At 41.9% G+C, this 22,448-nt stretch overlaps 2 protein-coding genes across 2 annotated transcripts; both read right to left on the bottom strand.

Moving 5' to 3' along the window:
• Positions 1-12,960: 12,960 nt before the first annotated feature.
• LOC114316223 (uncharacterized) lies at positions 12,961-15,148 on the bottom strand. Its single transcript, XM_082888525.1, has 4 exons — positions 15,044-15,148; positions 14,564-14,969; positions 14,275-14,480; positions 12,961-14,193 (listed from the first exon to the last, which is right to left on the bottom strand). The coding sequence occupies exons 1-4, from the start codon at positions 15,086-15,088 to the stop codon at positions 13,540-13,542; spliced, it is 1,311 nt and encodes a 436-aa protein (XP_082744651.1). The 5' UTR covers positions 15,089-15,148; the 3' UTR covers positions 12,961-13,539.
• On the bottom strand, positions 15,115-17,318 carry LOC145820589 (uncharacterized). Its single transcript, XM_082916728.1, has 3 exons — positions 15,446-17,318; positions 15,167-15,351; positions 15,115-15,120 (listed from the first exon to the last, which is right to left on the bottom strand). Exons 1-3 carry the CDS (start codon positions 17,013-17,015, stop codon positions 15,115-15,117), a joined length of 1,761 nt encoding a protein of 586 aa, XP_082772854.1. The 5' UTR covers positions 17,016-17,318.
• Positions 17,319-22,448: the final 5,130 nt, after the last annotated feature.

Raw genomic sequence — 22,448 nt, forward strand, 5'->3', positions numbered from 1 at the left:
AACTAGGAACTTGATATCAATATGCTTTGATTTTGTCGAGCTGCTGTTGTTATTTAAAAGAACAAACCTAAAAATTTTTAAACTCTCTCCCCAAATTTTTTTTCAAAAACAACTCTCCCAAAAACAAACCAAACAGTCTTCATTTTAATTTTTAGTCCATAAGCCAAAAAATCACTAACAAAAGACAGAATGAATTAAGACTGGGACCCCCTTTCCCCGTACAAGGATCCTCTCCTTGCAAGCCCCTCCTTGTGCCCGTCCTTGCAGAGCCGTCGGGCCTACTTTTAGGCCCAATTTTGATAATCCAAACCGTTCAAATTTTCTGATTTATTCAGTATATCATACCTGTAAAAAATCAAGTTGATTTATTCACTGTAACGCCCTAAAAATTTATCCATTATATATATATCAATGACATGCATTATTTAAAGAAAACACTTCAATAATTCATTATAATATTCATCAGAGTCTTACTAAACAAAAACATTACATGTAACATCAAATTTAATGCCCTAACGGCTTACATCTTTCCAAGCCAACACTTGGACACAAAAGTATGAGTTCTAACTCAAATATAAATAAAGCCCTAGGCTTGAGTGTTTACTTGTACTAACAATAAAATAAAACAAATAACTAGAAATAGTCTTCAAAGTCCAAGTCCTTCCAAGCTAAGTCCTTGGAGGTAGCTTATCACCTGAACCTGAAAATGATGTTCCCATAAAGGGTGAGCCACAGCCCAGTAGAAATATACTAAACCACATATAAGCAATGAATAAAGCAATAGCGTTCAACAGATGGTTAACCAAGATAATCAATTACTTCATTTTACAGTCTCATGACACTATTGTCTAAGATACGTTTTACTTTCCAACTTTATCAACATGGCTCATAACCTGGCCAAACTTACAACAGTGAATTATATATATCATATTCACATTCTTCCAATATCAACAAACAAATGAGACTCAAGCTCAAATCAAAACACTTCATACTTCCAGATTGATACACATTTTAGTGTTGTATCAATAAAACACTTCTATATAAATAAGCACACATAAAAGTGATGCTAATGGAGTCCATCCCCTATCTCCTCCCAAACAAAATCCGGTTTAGAGGTCCATCCCCTATCTTCCCCTAAACCGTGGAGTACATCCCCTATCTCCTCCCACACAAAACAATGTATGCAAATGCAATGCTCAATCAATACACGTATTTTCTGTATCAATGCAATAGTCAAAAATTAATGACTTAACCAATGTGATTAGTTTCAGTTATTCCTAATCCACATGCAATGTCTACAACAATCACGACTATCCTCCACCGATAGCCCAAAACAGTTATTTCTAGACTGCAAATAAATATATCAATATCAACAATTCAATAGGTGAGTGATTTAAATTACACAACTACTCCATTTAATCAATGAATTCCTCAATTTCATGAATTTAACAAAATTCCCCAATCTCCTGAAATTAATTATACAAATTAATTTATTATTACAACTAGGGTTTTTCCCAAAATTACCAAAGCATTTCCAACATATCAAAATACCAAAACTTAGAACAAAACTTATAAGATGGAGTAGGAAATCCCTACCCTTGAAGAAAAGAACTGGAATGAAAAAGATGACGAAAACCAAGGTGCTCCAAACCCACGATTGTTCAGATTAAACGGAAGCCCTTGACCCTCTCTATCTTTTTAACAAAGGACTTAGGGTAGAAATACACTCTAAGTAGATCAAACCTAAGAGAGAAGGTGTGTAGGGAGAGGGAGAAGACGGTTCTAGGGTTTTAAAATCAAAAAGGAGATGAAAAATGATCCAGAAAGTCGGATCTCGGATTTTTATACCAGTCGCCCCGCTCGAGCGTGGAAACCCCCGCTCGAGCGCCACTCACAGACTCCCGCTCGAGCGGCCAAACTCCCGCTCGAGCGGCGAATGCACACTCGCAGAAGTTTTTGCAGACATGTCCCCGCTCGAGCTCCCAACTCCCCGCTCGAGCGTTATTCACGACTTCCCGCTCGAGCGTGTAATCCCCCACTCGAGCGGCCAACACTACACAGGACATACTGGATGGGTGTATTCCCCGCTTGAGCGTCCAAACCCCCGCTCGAGCGGACAAGCCAAAATCTGGGCAACCAGACTGGGTTCCTAAGCTCAACCAACCTACTCCAAATCTTCCCAACACAACCCAAGACTGAAAATAAGGATTAAAGGGTGCAAACAACATACTCTCAACAATCAGCTCCACAGAACCTAAGTCTATATATAACAAGTAAAGAAAAGGGAAACCGGGATCGCTATATTCACTCTCTCTGCTTCCAAGTCCCTATGGAGCCTCCCTTTCTCTTCCCTGCCTTGGCGCGCTCGCCCTCCAATTCCCTCTAGAGATCGCCTACTCTGCTATCCACCTCGTCCTTCTGCCTGACCAGCTCCTCATTATTGCTCATAGCCTCTTCATGTCGCTCGACCGCGGCGGCACAGGCTCTTTGGGCCTCGTCGATCTTCTTCTGCTCGCCAGCAAGTTGGAACTCGAGCGACACAACCTGGCGGCGTGTGTCCTCCAGCTCCGCCTGAACCGTTTGCAGCTCAGTGTGGACACTCTCCCAACTTGCACTCTTCTCCTTCAACTTTGCAAGCTGGGCCTTGGCTTCATCTGCCTTGAGTTTGCCACCCCCCGCCTTCCTCAGCAGGGCCCCTGCTAAGGTGGTTACCTCCATTTGAGCGAAGTATAACCCCCTTAGCAGCTCAGCCTCGTTGAATCTGGAGGCCGAGCGCAAGGCTGCCTCTTCTACAATCCCTACAAGGCGATCTGCCCCTGCTTTGGCTGGGCCTTCTTCTCCCTCCAGCCGCCCTGCGGTCCTACCGACTCCTCCTTCTTGAGGTAGAAGACCCCCCTGAGGCTGTCCCTCCCTCCTTGGCCCAGGGCCAACAGCCTCATCCTCCACTTGCCTTTCGGGGACGACCTTTGCGCCCCCTACGGCGATCGCCGCCGCCACTGGCACCACCTCCATGACCTTTGAGGCAAGCATTTATTACGACAACACCTCTCCGTCGGAACAGGACCCCCTTACCCTGAGCAAGGTAAGGTACAACATAGGCTTTCGGCAAGGAGAGCAGGTCGGAAGGGACAACGAAATGATGAGAAAAGGATATAAGCAAATGTTGTAGACAAGAAAAAGGTTAAGTTCTCTATTTGGAATCCTCTCCCATATACTCTGCTTCTTTCCAACAACTTGCTCGTCCGAGAGTTCGTTGGGGGACTACTACGTTCCCCGTTGAACTTGCCTGCAGGTTATCTGGTGGGCTTGATCATTTGGACACGGCCTGGAGGAGCTTAGACCTGTCTGATCCATACACTGGGACGAACAACATTAACACATAATCAGTGCAAATTTCCTGTCACAAACATCATATCCAAGTACAACAAAATCTATTACTTTGAAAACACAAAAAATTAAATTTAAAAAATATGAAAATACTAAAATAACATAAAAATAGCAACTTCCTAACCACCTTTTAGGGCTGGTTTGGCATGTTTACAAAAAGCCAAAAGTCAAAAAGTCAATATTTTTACTTTGATCACATTATTTTAAGTCACATCACCTGTCACACACATCATTTCAACCCCTAACCCAAACGGAACTCATATTTCACAAAAAGTGAAAAAATACATTTATTTATATTTAAAAAGTGAGGAAAAAAATTGGACTAAAAAAGTGCAATTTTTGTCTTTGTGGATGAAAAAAATGTGGATGTTTGGGTTAACTTTTTGACTTTTATAAAAAAATGTGTATTAAAAAATTGTATAAATTAATGTGTAAAGCAAAATTAGAATTCGGAATTGTGTAGGCCTAATTTTTGACTTCCTGTGAATAGTAATAACTTTTTGACTTTTTGGTTTTTTTTCCCAACTTGCCAAACTTGGCCTTAATATGTAGTGTCACGTACGTTTCCGTTTCCCTCCCAAATTTGGAACAAAAACCAAAGTCGGCAGACAGCGCTTTTGAAATCCCACAGACGCAGTACTTTTCATGATGACACACATGCCGTAGCCTTTCTAATCTCACCAACTCATTTCCATTTCCCATACAAATTTCGGCTACTTTGCTGTCCCTCCTTCTCTCTCCATTTCGGTTTTGCTGTCCACCTCCAGTAACACACTCTCTCTCTGTGTCTCCATTTCGACTGCGCCAGGTCGCCGACGGTAACAGTCACCATTTTCTCCGGCATGTGTGAGTCTGTCTATTTTTTATTTCGGAGCACATTATTATTATGACCTACTGTGTTCCACTCGCACGACATTACCATTTATGAACTATGAAACTGTTCCTCCTTAGGTAATTGAAACCATACGTACGATTAGGTATACAAACTACACGGGTGACAAACTGATATTGCCATTGAGGAGTTCCAAACTGACAGACGGTCTTCGTTGAGCAGTGTAGTCGGGTTTTTATTTCTCTGCATGAAGGTAAGTTGCGTATGGGTGCTGTTGGGTTGAATGTCCGATGTGGCCCTGTTTCAAGTGTGCGCATTGGTTGTTGATTCGGGCTTCAAGTCGTAAATACTATAAAACGAGTACAACATATGGCCAATTAATTTTCGTAAAACAGTGGCATGCCATATCTGCATAAATTAACGACAACATATCGTAGTTGAAAATAAACGAAAAGTACCACTCGTACAATGCACGTACGACTCAATGGTCCGTTGATTGTAAGTTGTTAACAGTCAATTTCGTTTTGTTACAATGTGGGACTAACGTTCTTTCTGCATCCTTATGAATATTGCATGCAATTCTTTGCAGGAATTATCGTAATTGGATATGGGCGACATGTCAGACAATGCGAAGCAACTGTGAGTTTATGTCGTTCAGTATTTGATACATTTAGGTTTGCAAGGTTATGTTTCCTGTACCTACTAAATACCACGGTCTGTTCGTGTATGGCATATTGTGCCGTTATGTACTGCCATCAGGAGGTTGTGCGATTTGAGTTTGACACATTTGCGATAGCCTCAAATTGCACCATGAATTTCGTGTAATGGATTAAAACTGTGTCGATTTCTTACCAGAATATGTGCACATACGGCACATGTCGCGTATTCTGCGGAGAGCATTTGTGAAATCCATAATTCACTGAGTTATACTAAACCAATTCGGTTCATCATTTTCGGTGACAACGGAAAACGACGTTACCAATTTCACGAAAATGGCACAACTTTTGAAATGGGAAGGCAAGATTGACTAACTTGAAAGTTAACCGACGAAGATGATAGGATGCACAAAACGTACATATCACCGATGTAATTTGGCCTTGAACAAAATTTCATTTACGCTGATATTTGTTACAGGCAAAGGAAAACATTGAAGGCAAGTGGCAAAGGTTCAGGAATGGAAAGGGTTGACATTACCGAGCCCCCTCGTCGAAAGCGGCCACTTGGGCCATTTATTTTTTACAGGTTCGATCCGTGTCCTTCAAAGCGGCTCACAGTACGAATCCCTCTCGTCAGAAACATGTGACAGTATTTTTGCACAATTCTGCATTACATATTTTGAACTCATAGCTTGCGCCTGTGCAGATTTCAGTTTGTACTCACAAGAAATTAAGATTTTAGAGACCAAAAGTAAGGGCCAAAATAATTTGGACCATTTATAATTTTTGTTGCAGAAATGATGTGGTTATTATATTTTTAGCAACCAAAATTGGACATTACGGATGCATTATTATGTAGTTGGGACCAAATTTGTTTGTGTCACAAATTGTGTACGTATATGTATATATATCCATCCATATCTAACATATACTTGCGCCGAAATTGACAATGGTTGCAGCCAGGAACAATTCAAGGAAAGACGAGAAGCAGACAACCCCGGACCGAATATGGTTTGTGTGCAGACATGTAGTAAGTAGAGTACCGTGATGGAAACACGTGACTGCTGTGATAGCAAAGTATGGACTTCTATTCCATGCGCGCACCAATCATGTGCTTCCATTGTGTCGCATTCAGCGATTTCCAGCAGTCATAGAAGCCATATTGCATGTTCTTATAAACTCCGATTATTTGTAAAATTCCATGTCCATTTTTATTTCAACTGTGTGCGAAATAGTAATTTGTATGTGCAAACATATGTAAATACCAGAAAATGTGCACACATTGCGAGTGATACAACTTTTGCTGACAATTATTTTGGACTTACAGCTCCTATTTGTCCTGTATGTGCGTCACGTTGGTGTAACACTTACAGAGCCGAAAGGATATTGGGGAAAGGTGGAAGGAACTCCCCTGTGATGAGAAGAAGAGGTTTCAGGACATGGCTAAGGCAAGTGCCAAGGAACTGGGTGAAGAAGTTGCAAAGAAATCTGCAAAGGTACTTACGTGCTTAGTGTTTTCGTAACTGCATTTGGGGAGGACCTGCTATCGACACAATGTTGGTTACTTTTTTGTATTAATGTTCACGTTAATCACATTGCAGAGTAAAATGCAAGTCCGCATATCATTGAAGGCAATTTTTGATATCGTGAACCGGTGTAACGAAGCACAAAAGCAGGCAGTCATTGATATTGGGTTCGGTGGCCTCCTGGGGTTAAAGTGTACCCGTATAGATCACAACATGTGCCAATGGTTGGTACAGAACTTCGATCCCGACACGTGTTCGTTGACTGTTCATGGCCGTCACCTGAGGCTCACCTGTGAGGAAGTGCATGTCTTATTGGGTATACGGTCAGAAGGCAATAACGTGCAGTTCACTGGTTCAATAGACGCATATCCCAATATCTACGAAGAGGTTGGAGCTGTTAAAGGAATCATTCCTTTGAACCAGTTGAGAGTTTATCTGACTGAGAGTGATGGTGCGGATGACGAGTTTCGGCGGAAGTTTGCGCTGTACGTGTTGGGGGCCATGTTGTGTCCTACCACAATGACCGCGTTGAGCCTGTCGTTCGTTCATGCCGTGAAGGACATGACCGGTATGGGGGCATGTAATTGGGCAAAGGTGACACTGCAATTCCTTGTGAAAGGTGTTCGGAAGTATAAGATGAAACTTCAGCGCCAGGCAACTGGATGTGTTTTCCTTCTAATGGTAACGTAATCGACCGTTGTTTGTTTGTACCATGCCGATTACATATTTCATCCATTGCTGTGCATATGGTTCAATAAAATGGCAGTCGTTGCGAAATACAAACTTACCTGTTATTGAACAGCATGACAAATATACCTGTACGGGCCACATTTTTTGTAACCACGAAAAGCTTACCTTTTGAACCGGAAAGCTGCATGGGGATTCTGCCATCGAGACACATAAACACATACATATGATTGTGTTGTAAGTTGTATGCATTGTTAGCGAATACGGATTACTTTGCTCGGAAGTGTATAGTAAATATCTTTTCCCCCTTACAATGCAGCTATTTTACTTGGATCGTTTTGCCCCTCCCTGCAAGAGTACGTCGGCTACTACACGCTCCATCCCTCGGCTAAATGATTGGGGTGATGCCGAAATACGGGAGACGAGGCGACTTATGGGAAGGAAGCAAATGTTGCAGCAACATGAGGTAATCAACCCATTCGTTCTGCACATTTGACAGCATTGCCCCACCTGTGTTATGGATAACGGTGACAGACAGAATATGTGTTCCTATGACTAGGTGACAAGCACCGACAAACAGTGACCCATTCCTTAGCGTACGTCATATTTTCAGTTTGTCCCTCCCTATTTACTCTGAAATACTCGAACTTTTGGGGGGAAAACATGAAGTTTCCATGTGGACGATGTTGTAGCCTTACAAATTCAATTTTATGTACTACTTCTGTTACGAAATGAATTTTCGTTAAGCCCTAAAGTCAGATTTTTGGAAAAGCTTGAAGATTTTGGTTTTTTAACCTTGTAAAAAGGTCAAAACATTGTCGTTCAGTTATTGTTAGTTAGTTTGTAATTGAAAGTTTCTCTTTGTTTATGTAATTGGGAAAAGGTAAAGTGGTAAACATGGGATCGACTGTGAAGTTTTTATCCACACCAGATGAGCATCATTTACAACAACATTTTTTTTCCATTTCAGACGAATGGAGTAATTAATTTTTATTAGATATATTTAATATGTAAAGTGTGTATGTACACATATGTTGTGTGCAACTTAAGAAAGCAGACGGAAACTTTACGATTCACAGTTGAGCTCGATTAACGATTCAGTGCATTACCATTTTCATTTATGATTTGAATCCCGATTTGACAACTATGTTAGGTGGAGTTTCATCCAACAAAAGCGGAAAGCAACGACATTGATGACGCAATTGACACACACCATGTCAATAACAAACAGAAACCACGGATTGATGATGTTCGTTTGAGCAAGGTTGAGACTGACATTGGTGAACTGAAGGAAACCATGAAGCAAGTGCTTCACAGCAATGCGGAAATAAGGGAGATGTTGCTCAATTTCCGAGGGAAGGAAGCTGTTCACAATGCAAAGGTAAGCAAAAGCAATCAGTACACATGCTTCACACAGTTCACAGAGGTTACTTGAAGATGAAATATCGTACCAGGTTAATGTATGTGTTTGTGTGATTAGGTGGAGTCCACTGAAAGAAATTGTAACATTAACATATCCTCCAGCATTGGTGAACTGAAAGGAATGCTGAACGAACTGGTTGCAGCTATATTGTCTGGGAAACAACCGTTTACTGAACAGACACACATTGCTGAAATGAAGCAAATGATGCAGCAAGTGCTGGCAGGTTTATCGGAAACAGCACAATTGGCTCGCTCAGAGGAAAAGGGTGTTGACCCTACCATGGGAGTCGAGTTGCATGATGGCGGCGTGGTCTTCCCAAATTATTATGGTAGCCCAAATGAGGGTAATGTTCAAGATTTACAGGGGGTGGATTGGGAGGACAATTATGTGAATGGAATGTTGTCCAATGAGATAATTGATATGCACGTTGGACAGTTGCGTACCGTCCAAGAAGTTGGGGACATGCACAACAACCGTCGCCTTGCGTTGGAGGAAACATACGCAAGCGAAGAAAGCAAATCTCTTTCAGTTCAGTTTCTGTCCATGAGGAACGTTGCAAAACAGAGTTTATCTTCGTTTGATGATTTGCAAACCTTGCCACCAATGCGAGGAGAAGCAGACAATGTGCATCCTTCTGCTGGTAAGGTTGCCCAAACATTGGGAGCGGGACAAATTGTAACAGCCACACGAAAGGGAAGAGGAAGAGGAAGAGGAAGAGGAAGAGGAAGAGGAAGAGGTGTTGAAGCGACAGACGTAGGGGATATGCATTCGTGCAACGATAGCAAAATAAGTACTCGACTTACTGCCGAAAAATTCCCAAGTCGCCACATCACTTCACCTTTCGTATGTTTCATTACCAATTGATGCCGACAGCATTACTGATCATAATAGAACCATTATTTGTGTTGTATTTTAATATTTGTCATTCTACTGCAAGTTTGCAGTAACAAATGTTGTACAATTGTCTTACAGATTTCGGACAAACTCCTGTCCAAACTGCACAGGTTGGACAAGCGGTTCCGTTCAGAGGTTAGACATCGCTTCACCAATTTTAGATGCATAAGGATGTGTTATGTACTTTGCAAATCACATTTCTGAACAGTGGTGAGTTAGTTAATTGTTTATATTAATAGGAGGAGTTGATGTTACTTGATTGTTTATATTGATAGAAGGACTTGATAACACTGGAGAGCAGAGAGGTTTTATCAGCGGCCCAAGACGAAGTTGTTGACTCTGTACTTGACGACAGAAACAATGAAAGGTACGGATGAGTTTAGTACTCGCAATTAACCTGTTCCGTAGTATTTGTGAAATAAGTTTGAATTCCACAATTTTCATGTGTCGTGCTATGTTTATTTGATTCTTGTAGGTATCAGTTCTTTAATTTTGCATTCTCTATGATTTTGATGGGTTTATGATGGGTTTATGATGGGTTTATCCATGTCGTATGTAGGATTCTCTTTGAATTTAATGCAGTGGGCTACGGAAAGATCAGTGGCTAAATTTCCTGTCTGAAGTTTTCTTCTTTTGGTCTTATCCTGCACACATGTACCTATTGGGAAAATTGCAAACCACTGATATTTTCACAAAAATATTTACACATTCATGGAAACCTTTATAATTTTAATTATGAAACTTAATAAAGTTTACCAATGATTTGCAAATTTTTTTGAGAACTTATAATGAAGTGCAATTTTCCCTACCTATTTTCTTCTACTCTGCTTACATTTTCCATTTTGATCATTTTGGGATATTGTTGGCTCCAGTTTGTAAAAAACGTGTTTCTTTTTTTTTTAACTTGCTGACCTGTAAATGAGCATTTCAATTTTCACATATTATTTTAGCAAATACTATTGGACATGTCATGAGTTGTAATATCTAAAACTTTGTCTTTTCATTTTGTTTTTTAAAAACTTAAAACTAATCTTCATTGGATTGGAGCCTAGTAGAATCAGGAATATCTGCCATAGTTGTACAACAGGAAAAACTAATCTTATGTTGTAGAGTTAAGCCAGATACGTTTAAGTTTTACTAGGCTGTAGGTTGCTTCTTACTGATTGATGTATATGTTTTATGTAGGGACATTGTCGTGTCTATGAATCTGCATGAAATGCCTTGCGAATGTGCTACGCGACGTGACATGCGCACGCTGAAACCAGGGGCATGGCTATCCGACACTGTAAGTCGTGGCATCTGACAATGTTATTTCCACTATATTTGCATGATGGACATATCCATGTAGGGACATTGTTATTTCGTATTACATTTAAACAAATGGCAAACCTTATTTCGCAAGTTGCCTGGTCTGTTACAATGTTCCAGCCAATCAACTTGGTCGCGGTTCAATTGACTAACGGACAGCGGCAAGTACACAAAGACGGTAGGCATACTGCGTGGTTCTTTCCAGTATATTTGTCGGTAAGTAAGTGTTTTAGGTCGGTTGTGTATTGCAGAAGACATATTTTCAGAAAACTTTGGCTGACTGAACTTTACACACTAAACATGCAGACTTTGATACTAAATCAAAAAACTCAACCTCTGAACCATGAAAATATGGTCAAATCATATTTTGGACATGACAGATATACTGGGGTGCTTGATGCATATGAGAAGGTAATATGAATGTCCATCCCATTGAAGCGAGTAGATTTAATATGGACGTCGGTAATATGAATGTCGATCCCATTTACTTGAATGTCAATGTAAATATGAAAGTGCGTACATGTTCGCATGCCCTCTAAACAATGTCTTCGCTTGTGTTTATGTTTATGTGTAGATTTACATGCCTTTCAATTATCGAGGAGTACATTGGGTGTGCCTAAAAATAGATATGGTAGACCGTGTGGCGTACCTATTTGACTCATTGGCATCCGCCACACTGGACACCAACAAGCTGAACACAGCAAAAATGTTGGTATGTCGTGCTGAATTTCACAAATCTACTTCCACACTGTCACATCCTTCACATAAACTAACCGTCTCATTCTGCAACAGGTTCAAACAATGCATGCCTTACTGCAACTACAGTTTGGAAATGAATATGCTGTAGACATGCGTACCTTTGAGGTGCGCATGTTAGAACAAAGGCCATTACAACAGCTGGACGAGTAATCCACAAACCCTGCGTCACATTGACTTCACTCTTGAATCACTCATTTAACGAACCTGCTTATATTTTACGAGAGACTGAATGTTACATTTCATTTGTAGCACTTTCGACTGTGGGATGTTTGTGATCAAGTACATGCAGCGGCCTGATATACCCAGCGGTCCACACAAGGTACATTGTACCACTTAATTTCCAATTGCGAAATAAATCCGTTTATTCCCTACCGCTGTAACCGTACCTGATTTGTGTTATTCGCTTTCTGTACATAGTTTCATCCTTCTGTGCGCCGGAAGTTGGTGCTTGACTTCGTTATGGATGTGAACAATACAAAGATGGGCGAGTATCGTTCGTGCATGTGATTGATTGCAATTACAACAAATAGTGCAGCGATTTTATCATGGCCTGCCAGTACGAGTGTAATTTCGATGCCCAACCACAACTGGATTACTGCATCAGCTTGTCGTGACAACTTTTTAGGTCGCAGCTGTGATAATACTAATTTCCCACGCGTATTGATTGTACACATAATTCCAATGTTTGGGACTCGAACAAACGAGGGAAAGTAGTCATGTTTGTTTGGTTTTATCGTGGCCTGTACGTAATGTGATACACATAATTCCAATGTTATGGGTACAGTACAGAACAAACAATGCAATGTCATATTTGCCCAAATGACTATACTAATGTTTGTCCAGTGCAATGTGATATTTGTCCAACAAACAATGCAAGTTGAAAGTAGTAATGTTTGTTCGCTTTTACCACATGAATTATGTTTGTTCGATTTTTTTTAATGCCATGATTTTGTCCAAAACAAAGCAAAAAAAAGCCCACAGAAGAAACAAATGGCGGTGACTATAATGCACTTTGAAGGGGAATTGATTACTTCATAAAAATGCACAAACGGTGAAAAATTGCACAAAAAATAAAAACAACCATACAACAGACCATTAAAAACACAGATTATTGATATTCAATTTTTTTTTTTTGTTCAGCAAAACAAAAAACTGTATTGATGGAAAAGCACATACAAGGTGTCAATGATACATAAACAAAGAGGAGGTTGGAGACCAACGAAGAGAAACAAAAACAGAAGGAAAACAATAACAATGTAACTCCAAGCCCATCCTCACAAAACCACATAATAGGGCAACCAGATGAAACTCCAAGGCAGCATGAACAAACTTCAGACCATACAGCCACCATTGAGACTTGAGCCTGAACCTTCAACCTCCATTGAGACTTGAGCCTGATCCTTCAACCTCCAAAAAAAAAAAATTAGTACAGCAGCAGACCAACAATTACAACAAGGCCCGCAGCAGACCTCCAATAGCTTTCCCCAATCCAACAGCAGACTTCCAATACAGCACACCAAAACATCATTCAAACAATTGCAAAAAGGCCAATATGCAGCAGCAGACTGAAGCCTATTCGTTGATCCCATATAGCAGCAGCAGAGTACATATATAGCAGAGCAGATTTGAAGCACAGCAGAGCAGCAACCAGAAATGAGCATGCTTGACCCCATAAACTAAGCCAGAGCAACAAGCCAAAAATAAGGCAAAACATAGCAACATTGAAGCACAGCAGAGCAAAAGTAGCCACCAAGAAGATATGGTAATACCACAGACTGACCAAAATCCTGCATACCACAGCTTGACCAAACTCCTGCACCCCAGTTTCAAAAAACACCAAACACCACCCCCTAAATGAGACTTTGATACTATCCAGAATACAATATATGTCGTCCACTGAATACTGTAGGCCTCTATAACTTTGCTTACAGCAAAGTGCAACCCTCACTTTCACCATCTCAGCCAATTCAGGCCCATCAACAATCTTATCATTAAAAAGGCAATCATTCCTACCTTTCCAAATCATTCCTAGGTGTGCAATACAAAAGAATACATATATAAACTAGCCTAGGATTTGGGGAACAGAACGCCTAGAACACCCCACTCTGATTGAGCATCTGCCAGCATGGCTTGGGCTTGGTCCAACTCAGCTTTAGTTGTCTGAATGGATGCAGAACGATGTCTAATTTGGGAGAGCATCATCCTTGCTTCTTGATTAAGCTGGTCGTGTTGCTGCTGCAGATGAGCCTTTCTTTGCCGGACAGAGGCAAGTTCTGCCATGAGTTTGGCTTCCTCAAGTTCAAGTGCTGAGTGTTGCTGAAGAATGGCTGCAGAGGTCTGCTGGCTGAGTTTGAGTGAAGTAGATATGGTGTGGGCTTCGTTTAGGAAATCCTTATTGGTTTGAATATCCTTCGAGCAAGTCTGAACCATCTCTGAAAGGGTTGGCCATTCTGTGATGATCTTGGCCAATTGCTTTAGTTGAATGGGGTTGAAAGGATTAGGGGAGAGGTTTACAACAGCAGAAAGACAGGCCAAGGTTTCATCAGGTTTGTGGAGAATGATTTCTTCAACTGGGGTGTTAATGAGGTTGATGAAGGTGGTTAAGGTTTGTTGAGTTTCAGCATCAAACAGATGTAGCCTTTGAGGCAATGGGGATATTTCGTCTAGATCTTGTTGAAGAATAGAAACTTCGGCCCAAATATCCTGGCATGGACCGACGGCCTGTGAACATTAATAGTTTGGTGAGAATATATGCTTGCAAGTAATAAAGAGTAAATAGGATGAGGTTGGAAATGGTAGTACCTGTCCTGATAACGTGCACGCAGACGGTTGGCCTTGTTCAGCTGTGGTTGTCGCATGAGGACGAGTTGTTTCTGGTACTGATGAGATGGCAGCATCAGCGCCTTGAGGGTGTTTCTCTGGTTCTGCTAGCAGGGGAAAGTCATGAGGACCTTCAAGTTCTGTCTCGCCCATTGGTCGTGGAGATGAGTCCTGTATTATGTCCATCCCTGTAAATTGGAGAACAATACCAGTTACTTAAAGAGAAGTTTTTTTTTCCCAAACGAACAGTAACATTTGTATTTCTATTTACCTTGGTTGTGGTGAACTTCTGGTTGAGGGGATTTTGTGTTGTCATCTGTTGGAGAGGATTGGCTGTTGATTGAAATGTCAAATTCAATCCTCTGAGATTCTTTGTTTGACGTTTGGGAATTGGAGGGGTTGGATGGTGATGGTTGAGGGCTAGAGACAGAAGGGACAATGTGTTGAGGAGAAGTGGAAGGATGTTGTGATGCAGACTGTGTGGATTGCTGTGGCAAAGACTGTGAAGCAGGTTGTAAGGGAGTTTGTTGCGATGCTTCAGGTGGTGGTGGAGTTGGTTGTACAGTGGGTTCTGTGGGTACATTACTGATTGGACTGGGAATTTGATGAATGTGTTGAGGAGAAGTGGAAGCATCGTCATCATCAGCAGCAGCAAGGAGTAATCTCCTTCTTTTTCTCTGCACAAAAGTAAGTGATCAGTCGGGCGTGAATGCAAATTCAGATGCTGTAAATATGTAAAGTGAAGGCTTACTTGGTAGAGCTGCCCTGAAGGATTTGATGTTGTTTCGCCAACCATTTGGCTGAGAGGGATATCCCACTCACTTAGGTCTGTGCTTAGAGCAGGAGCAGTGGAAGGCTCTTCTTTCTTCTTCGCCGTGACCTCTGTCTCAGCAGGGGTACGGGTGGTAGCTCCTCTCTGTGCTTGTGTCTGCGCGGCTGCGAAAGAGTCTGCCATTAATTTCGGAACTGAGGGGGTGTTTGTCTGAGTAGTTGCATCCATTGGATCCTTGCCTTTACGTTGGTCCCTAACCAATGGTTCAGCAGCAGGCACAATTTTGGCTGTCAAGGGTTAAACAAGTTAGTGTTGTAGAGAAAAAAACAAAACAAATTGCATGACACAGTCAGGGATATGAAGTATATGAAGGAAGGATACCTGTAGCCTTAAGCTTGGAAGGCGAGGATATGCGGCCCTGAATATGAATACAAGTATCGTTAAGGCAGCTTTCAAGTGGCTTGCAGAAAATAATGGCAGTCATAAGTCCCCACCAATGGTCAAAAGCAGCCGAGCAGTCCGAAGCAGGTTTGAAGAAGAATGGGCCAAAATCTTGGAAAAGTTTGGTGTTCTCTGTCAGAATGGATTCAGCTTGTGTAGGATCTTTCAAGTGGATTCTGGACCCAATCTCCTCATGGATGGTTGGGTGGAAATAAGGATAAGGGATAGCCTGGGAAAGACCAAATTGCCTGGACCATTGATTGGGACAGTATGTCTCAAAACTGCAGCTGGATAGCTTGGCGGAGGATATGGAACAGCCAACCAAGACATGTCTACAGGTGAGAATGTGTCTCCAACTCTCATTTTGTTCTTGGACTTGCTCATTGTGTAAATCAGAAGGGTCTGTGAAGAGGAAGCGAAGTCTACTGGAGGAGAATTCAAAGTTTTGAAATGGCATGTACAGGTTGGAAGGTCTCTGGGAAGGAAGGTTGTAAAACATGGTAAGATGATTTGTGAAAGTGAGTTTTGAATGGCTGTTATAAGTGAGCAGTTGCTCAGCATAGGAGTGGCAAACAGGTTTCAAGGTGTTAGGTGGTGGGGGTCGTGCCTCAGGGAAATAGGCATACAACCAGGCCTGGAAGAGCCAGAAGGGGCCACCACAGTTGCCAGAAATCTTCTTGTCGACAAAGGAAAATAGGGCCTTGTAAAGGGTGGCAAGAAGATAAGGGGCTAAAGCCATAAGTTGGCCGTCTTGCATACACAAGGCAAGGGGGAGGTATTCTTTCGTGATCTTGTACCCAGGGACACAAAAAAGAAACTCACAAAGCCAAAGTAAGTAAAAAGCAGTTCTTTCTTTGTCATCGACAGGGGAACCACGCTTGCCTTGGTATTTTTTGGCAAATTCTGTATAGCACATGTCAGTGTTTAAAGTAAATGTCACTTTTGGAGGCTCAAGGAGAGCATGAATTGGATTGCCCAAGATTGGCAGACCAGTCAAGTGAGCTACATCTAAGATGGTAGGGGAAATCATACCAAAATTGAGGAGTAGGGAGTTACTAGACTGCGACCAAAAGCATGCAGCAGCAGCAATCAGCCCTTTCTCCACGTCATAAATTTTAGTCGACAGTCTAATTGCTTCAGCAATGCCCTGGTGCTTCCATACTTCGGCGTCGTGACCTTCAATTCTCCTGGCCCAGCTTCGCCAATCAGAGTCTGGTGACCTCCACCCTCTGAGTGGGTTTTTGCTGACATTCCAGTTAGTCCACTTGAGTCCAGCTTGGTTGAGAAGAAGGTTCTCACCATTACCAAGGGGATAGTATGGAGCTAGCTCGTCTGGGAAGTAAGACGCGAAGGTAGGGCCTAGAGTAGCCTTAGCGACAGAGCTTTGGCTGGGCAATAGGGTTGCAGCAAATTTTAGAGGAGCGATAAGTGCTCTGATAGGGTCCGGGAAGCGGAGTAGGTCTTCATTGTTCTCCTCAGATGGAGATGGTTGAGATTTTTTCGGTGCCATGGCTTAGGGTTTTGTGGTGCTCTGGTTTTGAACGGCAATGGTTGAGAAGAAGGAGTACAGTCTGGGGAGTTCGAATCAGAGGGAAATGAAGTGGTTTGAAGTTGAAAGGGTGGGTCTTTTATAGCTTATGATGGGGCCAGTATATTTAAAAGCTCTTATATTGGGCTGTACTTTATGCTTGTTTTGGGCCCAAACAATGGCCCCCTCGTTGAAGTTAAATATCATATGACTTGGACCCCCATGACCCCCTCTCTCTCTGATTGGCCACTTTTTTTTTTTTTTTTTCAATTTCTTATTTTTTTTCCTTCTCCAAATAGCAGCCCCCACGTGTGTGTGTGTGTGGGGGGGGGGTGGTGGTGATTGGGGGGGTCTCAATCACTTCCGCAATATTTAACTTGAACATGGGGGCCATTGTTTGCACCAAGTTTTGCCAGTCTCTGTCGACAGATGGTCCACTTAATCGAGGGCATGTGGCCAAGTCTGAAGGAATGTCCACGACCTGAAAGTGGGCTCTCTGCATGTGGGTCACCTAGAAGTGATAGGGGAAGTTTTTACCACCAGTCACGGAGTTAGCGGGCACACTTTCAGGAGGAAGCATGAGTCAAAGCAGGAGCCTTGCTCTGTCGACAGAAGTTTAAAACAGTTGGTGGCCATGAAATAAACACAAGAAAAGGGAGCTCGACAGATAGAAGTGGAGGTTTAGTATTGATATCCGTATACTGTTTTTGTGGCCCATCATTGCATGATCCTACACGTCTACACCATAACTGCCACTGTAACTGCCCCGACTTCGAATCTTCAAGTCCACTCTGCCAAATATTGACTCTTCCCTGTCGACCTTCCTTTTCACCATTGTGGGGCATGTCCCTCATCATTATGAGACAAAAATCGACAGAATATTGTCCACTAAACACAACCACAGTCCTTGCAAACTGGGTCAATGAACCGCAACACTTGGCCACTCACAGTTACTGCCCCTGACTATGAATCATCAAACTCTGCCAAATATTGAATTTTCCCTGTAATTTAATCAAAATATATTCAATGTCGGTAAACTTGAAAATACGTTTGAAATAACCTTTTTCTGTATTGTAATGACTTAAACACAATTGTTGTCCTACATTTTACGTAACGAAAATACACAACTTGTTTATATCAAAAACAAAATATACATCTCGGGTTTATAATCCAAAAAATGGGAACTACTTTTTTTAAAAAAAAAGTTCACTCATATTTTCACCTACATTCTGATTGGATATTAGATTAAAAATTCCTCTTTGCACCTATTTTTCCCACATCCTCCCAACAGCTGCTCCATTCAACTAACATTGAATCTTGCATGCCACCTGACTTACACGCTGGAGCAGTTACTGGCAGTGCTCATGGATTTAGTGGCCACCCTCCAACAGGAAACATGAACGAATTGGGAGTCTGTATCTGTCGAGGAAAGGCTAAAAGGACCTGGGCACAGGTGGTAACTTCAATTATATGCACTTCGACAGGTGGCAACTTACTTTCTACATTGTAACTTCTGTGTAGTTTTTTCCCTTCTACTTTCTACTTTGTTACAAACAACACAACAACACAACAACTTACTTTCTACTTTCTACTTTCTACTTTGTTACTTTCTACTTTGTTACCATCACTTCATCGAAAGAAGTCTTCATCCATTTCAGGCATTTGAACCAATACCACAATTGCTTGATTTTCTTCTTGAACTTGTCAACTTTAAATTACTGCTTCGTTGCTGTCCATATAGGCCCACCATAATTTTACTAACAATAAACCCATAGTAAACATTAAATAATTTCACAACTCCTGTTCGTAACTCGTAATTCATATACCGATCGGCATGGAGATAAAGTAACGAGTTCGTTGGGTTACTTTCTCCAAGTAACACCCAAAATTAACTGCCACTTGGATTATATACAAAATGCATGTGCTGGTATGTAATTTTGCAAACCCACTTGGACAAAATTCGTATTTTACTCGAAATATAATACTAATTTACAGACACAAGTCATAACAAATCAATACGAAGCGAAACACATCGTTAGTTGATAAACCACACCGCAAAAAAACCCTTCAGTTAGATCCAACCAAATATGGAACAGAAACAAGCAACCCGCAATAGGAATCTTGGAATACAGACATAAGCCAATTTCCCACCCAAAACAACACACAGACAACCCATATATATCTCACCTCACCTTCAGTTAGTTTTGAAAATGACAAGTCACTGCAAACACAAATGACAACATCACTCTAAACAATATGGGAAATTTACAACTCGTGGCCTTGTACATAAGTAACGTTGTGCCATTTCCTGGCATTGTACATAACCAATTATTTACACGTTACGTACAGCAATCCGTGCAAAATGAAAACTACATACATTATTTCCATGTGTTTCAATAGCTAAGGGAATAAGTAAATCATACAAATTATACAATTACCTGATTCGCCTCATCAATTGTGTTCGAATCATTTTTCCACACTGCTGCTTCAACACTACCGTATTGGCCCACAGGCTGCTTGGAATCAGGAGAAACATCAAAAAATAGTCGCCGTTGCTTAATGTGCGGTGTACTTGGATCCACCAACCCAGTTTTGCAGCGAACGGGCAATGACTCCGCATTGTACTCACGGTCAGTTATGTGGGGTGTATCTGCATCTGAGTTATTACCCACTGTTCGGCTAAACCGAACCTTAGGACACGTTCGCTTTGTGTGCCCAATGCATTTGCAATTCCCACATTTTCTTGGTCTTCGACAGTTGGACGAGGCCCGTCCTGGGTTCCCTTTTGTCTTCACAACATCAGGATCTTCTACTCCAAATTGTCGACAGAATGAATGTTTCCCTTTGTCTCCATTCCCACCGTTCAAATTCCTCTCATATAACTCCTTCATCCGGGTCGTCATTGGAAGACATGCATCCCTAGCATCCTTGAAACCTTCCGTTGATTGCGAGGCATAGAAACACATTTCGTTGTAGGAAGAACACAATATCCCATACCGGGCCGTCTGTGTTGTAGTGCTATCAATTGAGGGTTGAGGCCATTGCTGGCCATCCTTGCTTGCAGCCCTTGTCCATCTATGCAGCACACAAGTTGGGGGAATTTGCGTTAAATTTTCAGCTTTCATAACACATATCATGTGGCAGCAAGGTAGCCCCAACGACTCAAACTTCATGCAAGAACATCTCATTGCAGCATCCATTGGACTGTGTGTTACTATCCATGATCTGTCCTTCACTCTGTACTTATGAATATAGTAGCATTTCTGACCATCCGGCAAAGGGAACACATCCTTCACATTCAACTTCCCCTCTTCTAAGATTTCATCACGGAACATTCTAAATATATTTCGGGTGAATAGCTCAGCTCCATGTCTCTCTATATCTCGCAATGGAGTAATCAATACCGGAAAAGTGTTATTTGTTTCAGCATCATCTCCAGCCTCGTTATACCTTATCCTTGCAAGAGCCCGATCATAGTGCCTAACAAATTCATATAGCTTCAATTTGTGTTGGAGGAAGGGATTGAAATAAGCATTCATACACTCCGAGCGCTGAGTGCTCTTCATCCCAGCAAAGAAATGTCCACGCATATATGCCTCAGCCCACATATGACGCTTCTCATATGTCTCCAACACCCAACTGTTGGTTTGAAGTCCAAATTCTTCGACCATTGTCGTCCAGCCATGCTCAAACTTTGTCTCATCCGTTTCCATGTCCATGCACTGCTTGAAAGCATGTGCAAAGCCACTTATGTGAACATTTGAAACAGCATTTTTCCCAAGATGCCAATTACATAATCGATGTCTTGCATCTGGAAATACTCTTCTGATTGCCTCTCGCATCGACTTATCCCCATCTGTCAGTACGGACACAGGTGCTTTATTGCCCATCGCCTCCATAAATGTTTCCAAAACCCATGTGTATGTCTCAATTGTCTCATTAGCTAGCAAAACACATGCAAATATCGTGGTCCTAAAGTGGCTAGTCACACCAGCCAACATGACAAACGGTTTCTTGTATGCATTGGTTCTGTAAGTTGAGTCAAATATCAACACATCACCAAACTTTGCGTAGTCGGCCCGCGATTTCGAATCTGCCCAGAACAGATTTTGTAACTTGTTATCGTTACACACATCATACTTGTAAAAAAAACGTGCATCAACATCAAGTTTTGCGCATAGGTAAACCAACGCACCCTGCGCATCACCATCCTCAACTTCTGCTCTACGTTCGGCTTGAATATGGTTGTGCAGATCCGTGCGGATGAAACCAACATTCTCATAAGACCCGGACTGATTTACCATATAGTCCATGATTTGGCTAGTCTTCACACCGACATTGCGCATAGCCATTGCTTGAGCTTTGTCACCGCTGTTTAAACTGCGATGTGACCTCAGATACATCACACAGTGTTGTTCCGCCAATTCATGGTTGTGGTCTGCGACGAAGTGAGTCACAACATACTTTCCCCCTTCACCAGCATCCGCATCGTACCGTATGCGAAATTGGGCTTTGCAACCTACTCTTGTTAGTGCCTTGGGAGCTCTACTCTTCTCAGCAACACGGTCCAAGTATTTTGGTAATCTCTGACATTCCCTTGAACACAACCACAGCCTACTAACGACCTTTCCCTCTTTATTTGTGTTAAATCTGGATTTTCGTATACTAAATCCCTTCGCTTTAGCATACGCATTGTAGAAATCTTCTCCATCTTCGACCGAATCAAATTTCTGTTCCAGAATAGCACGTTCAACATCACCAACCATGTCATTGCGATGAGCATCGTCAACCATTTCTTTTTTCACATCGGCTCCGCCATCTTCAACGTTCATGTTGGTTGCTTCTTCATTGCTCGGACCAGCTTCGCAACCATGATCAGGTTCTGCCCGACTTTCATTCATCAAACGGATGTCATCTGCTTCATTTGGAATGTCATAACCATCACCTTCCCTTTTAACTTCCGCTGGGGCCATACTGCACATGACATTACTACCAACAATTACTTGATGACCGAAAATTGTTAACACAAACACAAACATGACATTTTCACACGGGTTACCTGTTTGTGCAAACACAAACACTCGCTTGAGAAACAGAAAGAGAAAGGTTAGCTGCCAATGGAGGGGTTTCCGTTGGAGCGAAGCGTAGAGCGGTTGAAGTTAGGATGGGGGTTTAGTTGAGGGAAAATAGCTGAAGTGAACGGGCCAGAGAGACAGAGAGGGAGACAGAGAGAGGGACACAGCTCCATACCTCATATCTAGTTCGAGAGAAGGGCTTCACTTCAGCAATGGAACCAACACAGCCTTCTAGTTACGTTGTTGTTGGAAATCGCCCGTTATACTGTTCCCTACAGAGCTTCGTCAATGGAACGAACCCAACAGGGGCTTCTCCCTGTAATGGAAATCAACGGTTACA

The sequence above is a fragment of the Camellia sinensis genome, chromosome 1 (assembly GCF_055761805.1).
Source record: "Camellia sinensis isolate YWXY chromosome 1, ASM5576180v1, whole genome shotgun sequence".
In the NCBI taxonomy this organism is placed as follows: Eukaryota; Viridiplantae; Streptophyta; class Magnoliopsida; order Ericales; family Theaceae; genus Camellia; species Camellia sinensis.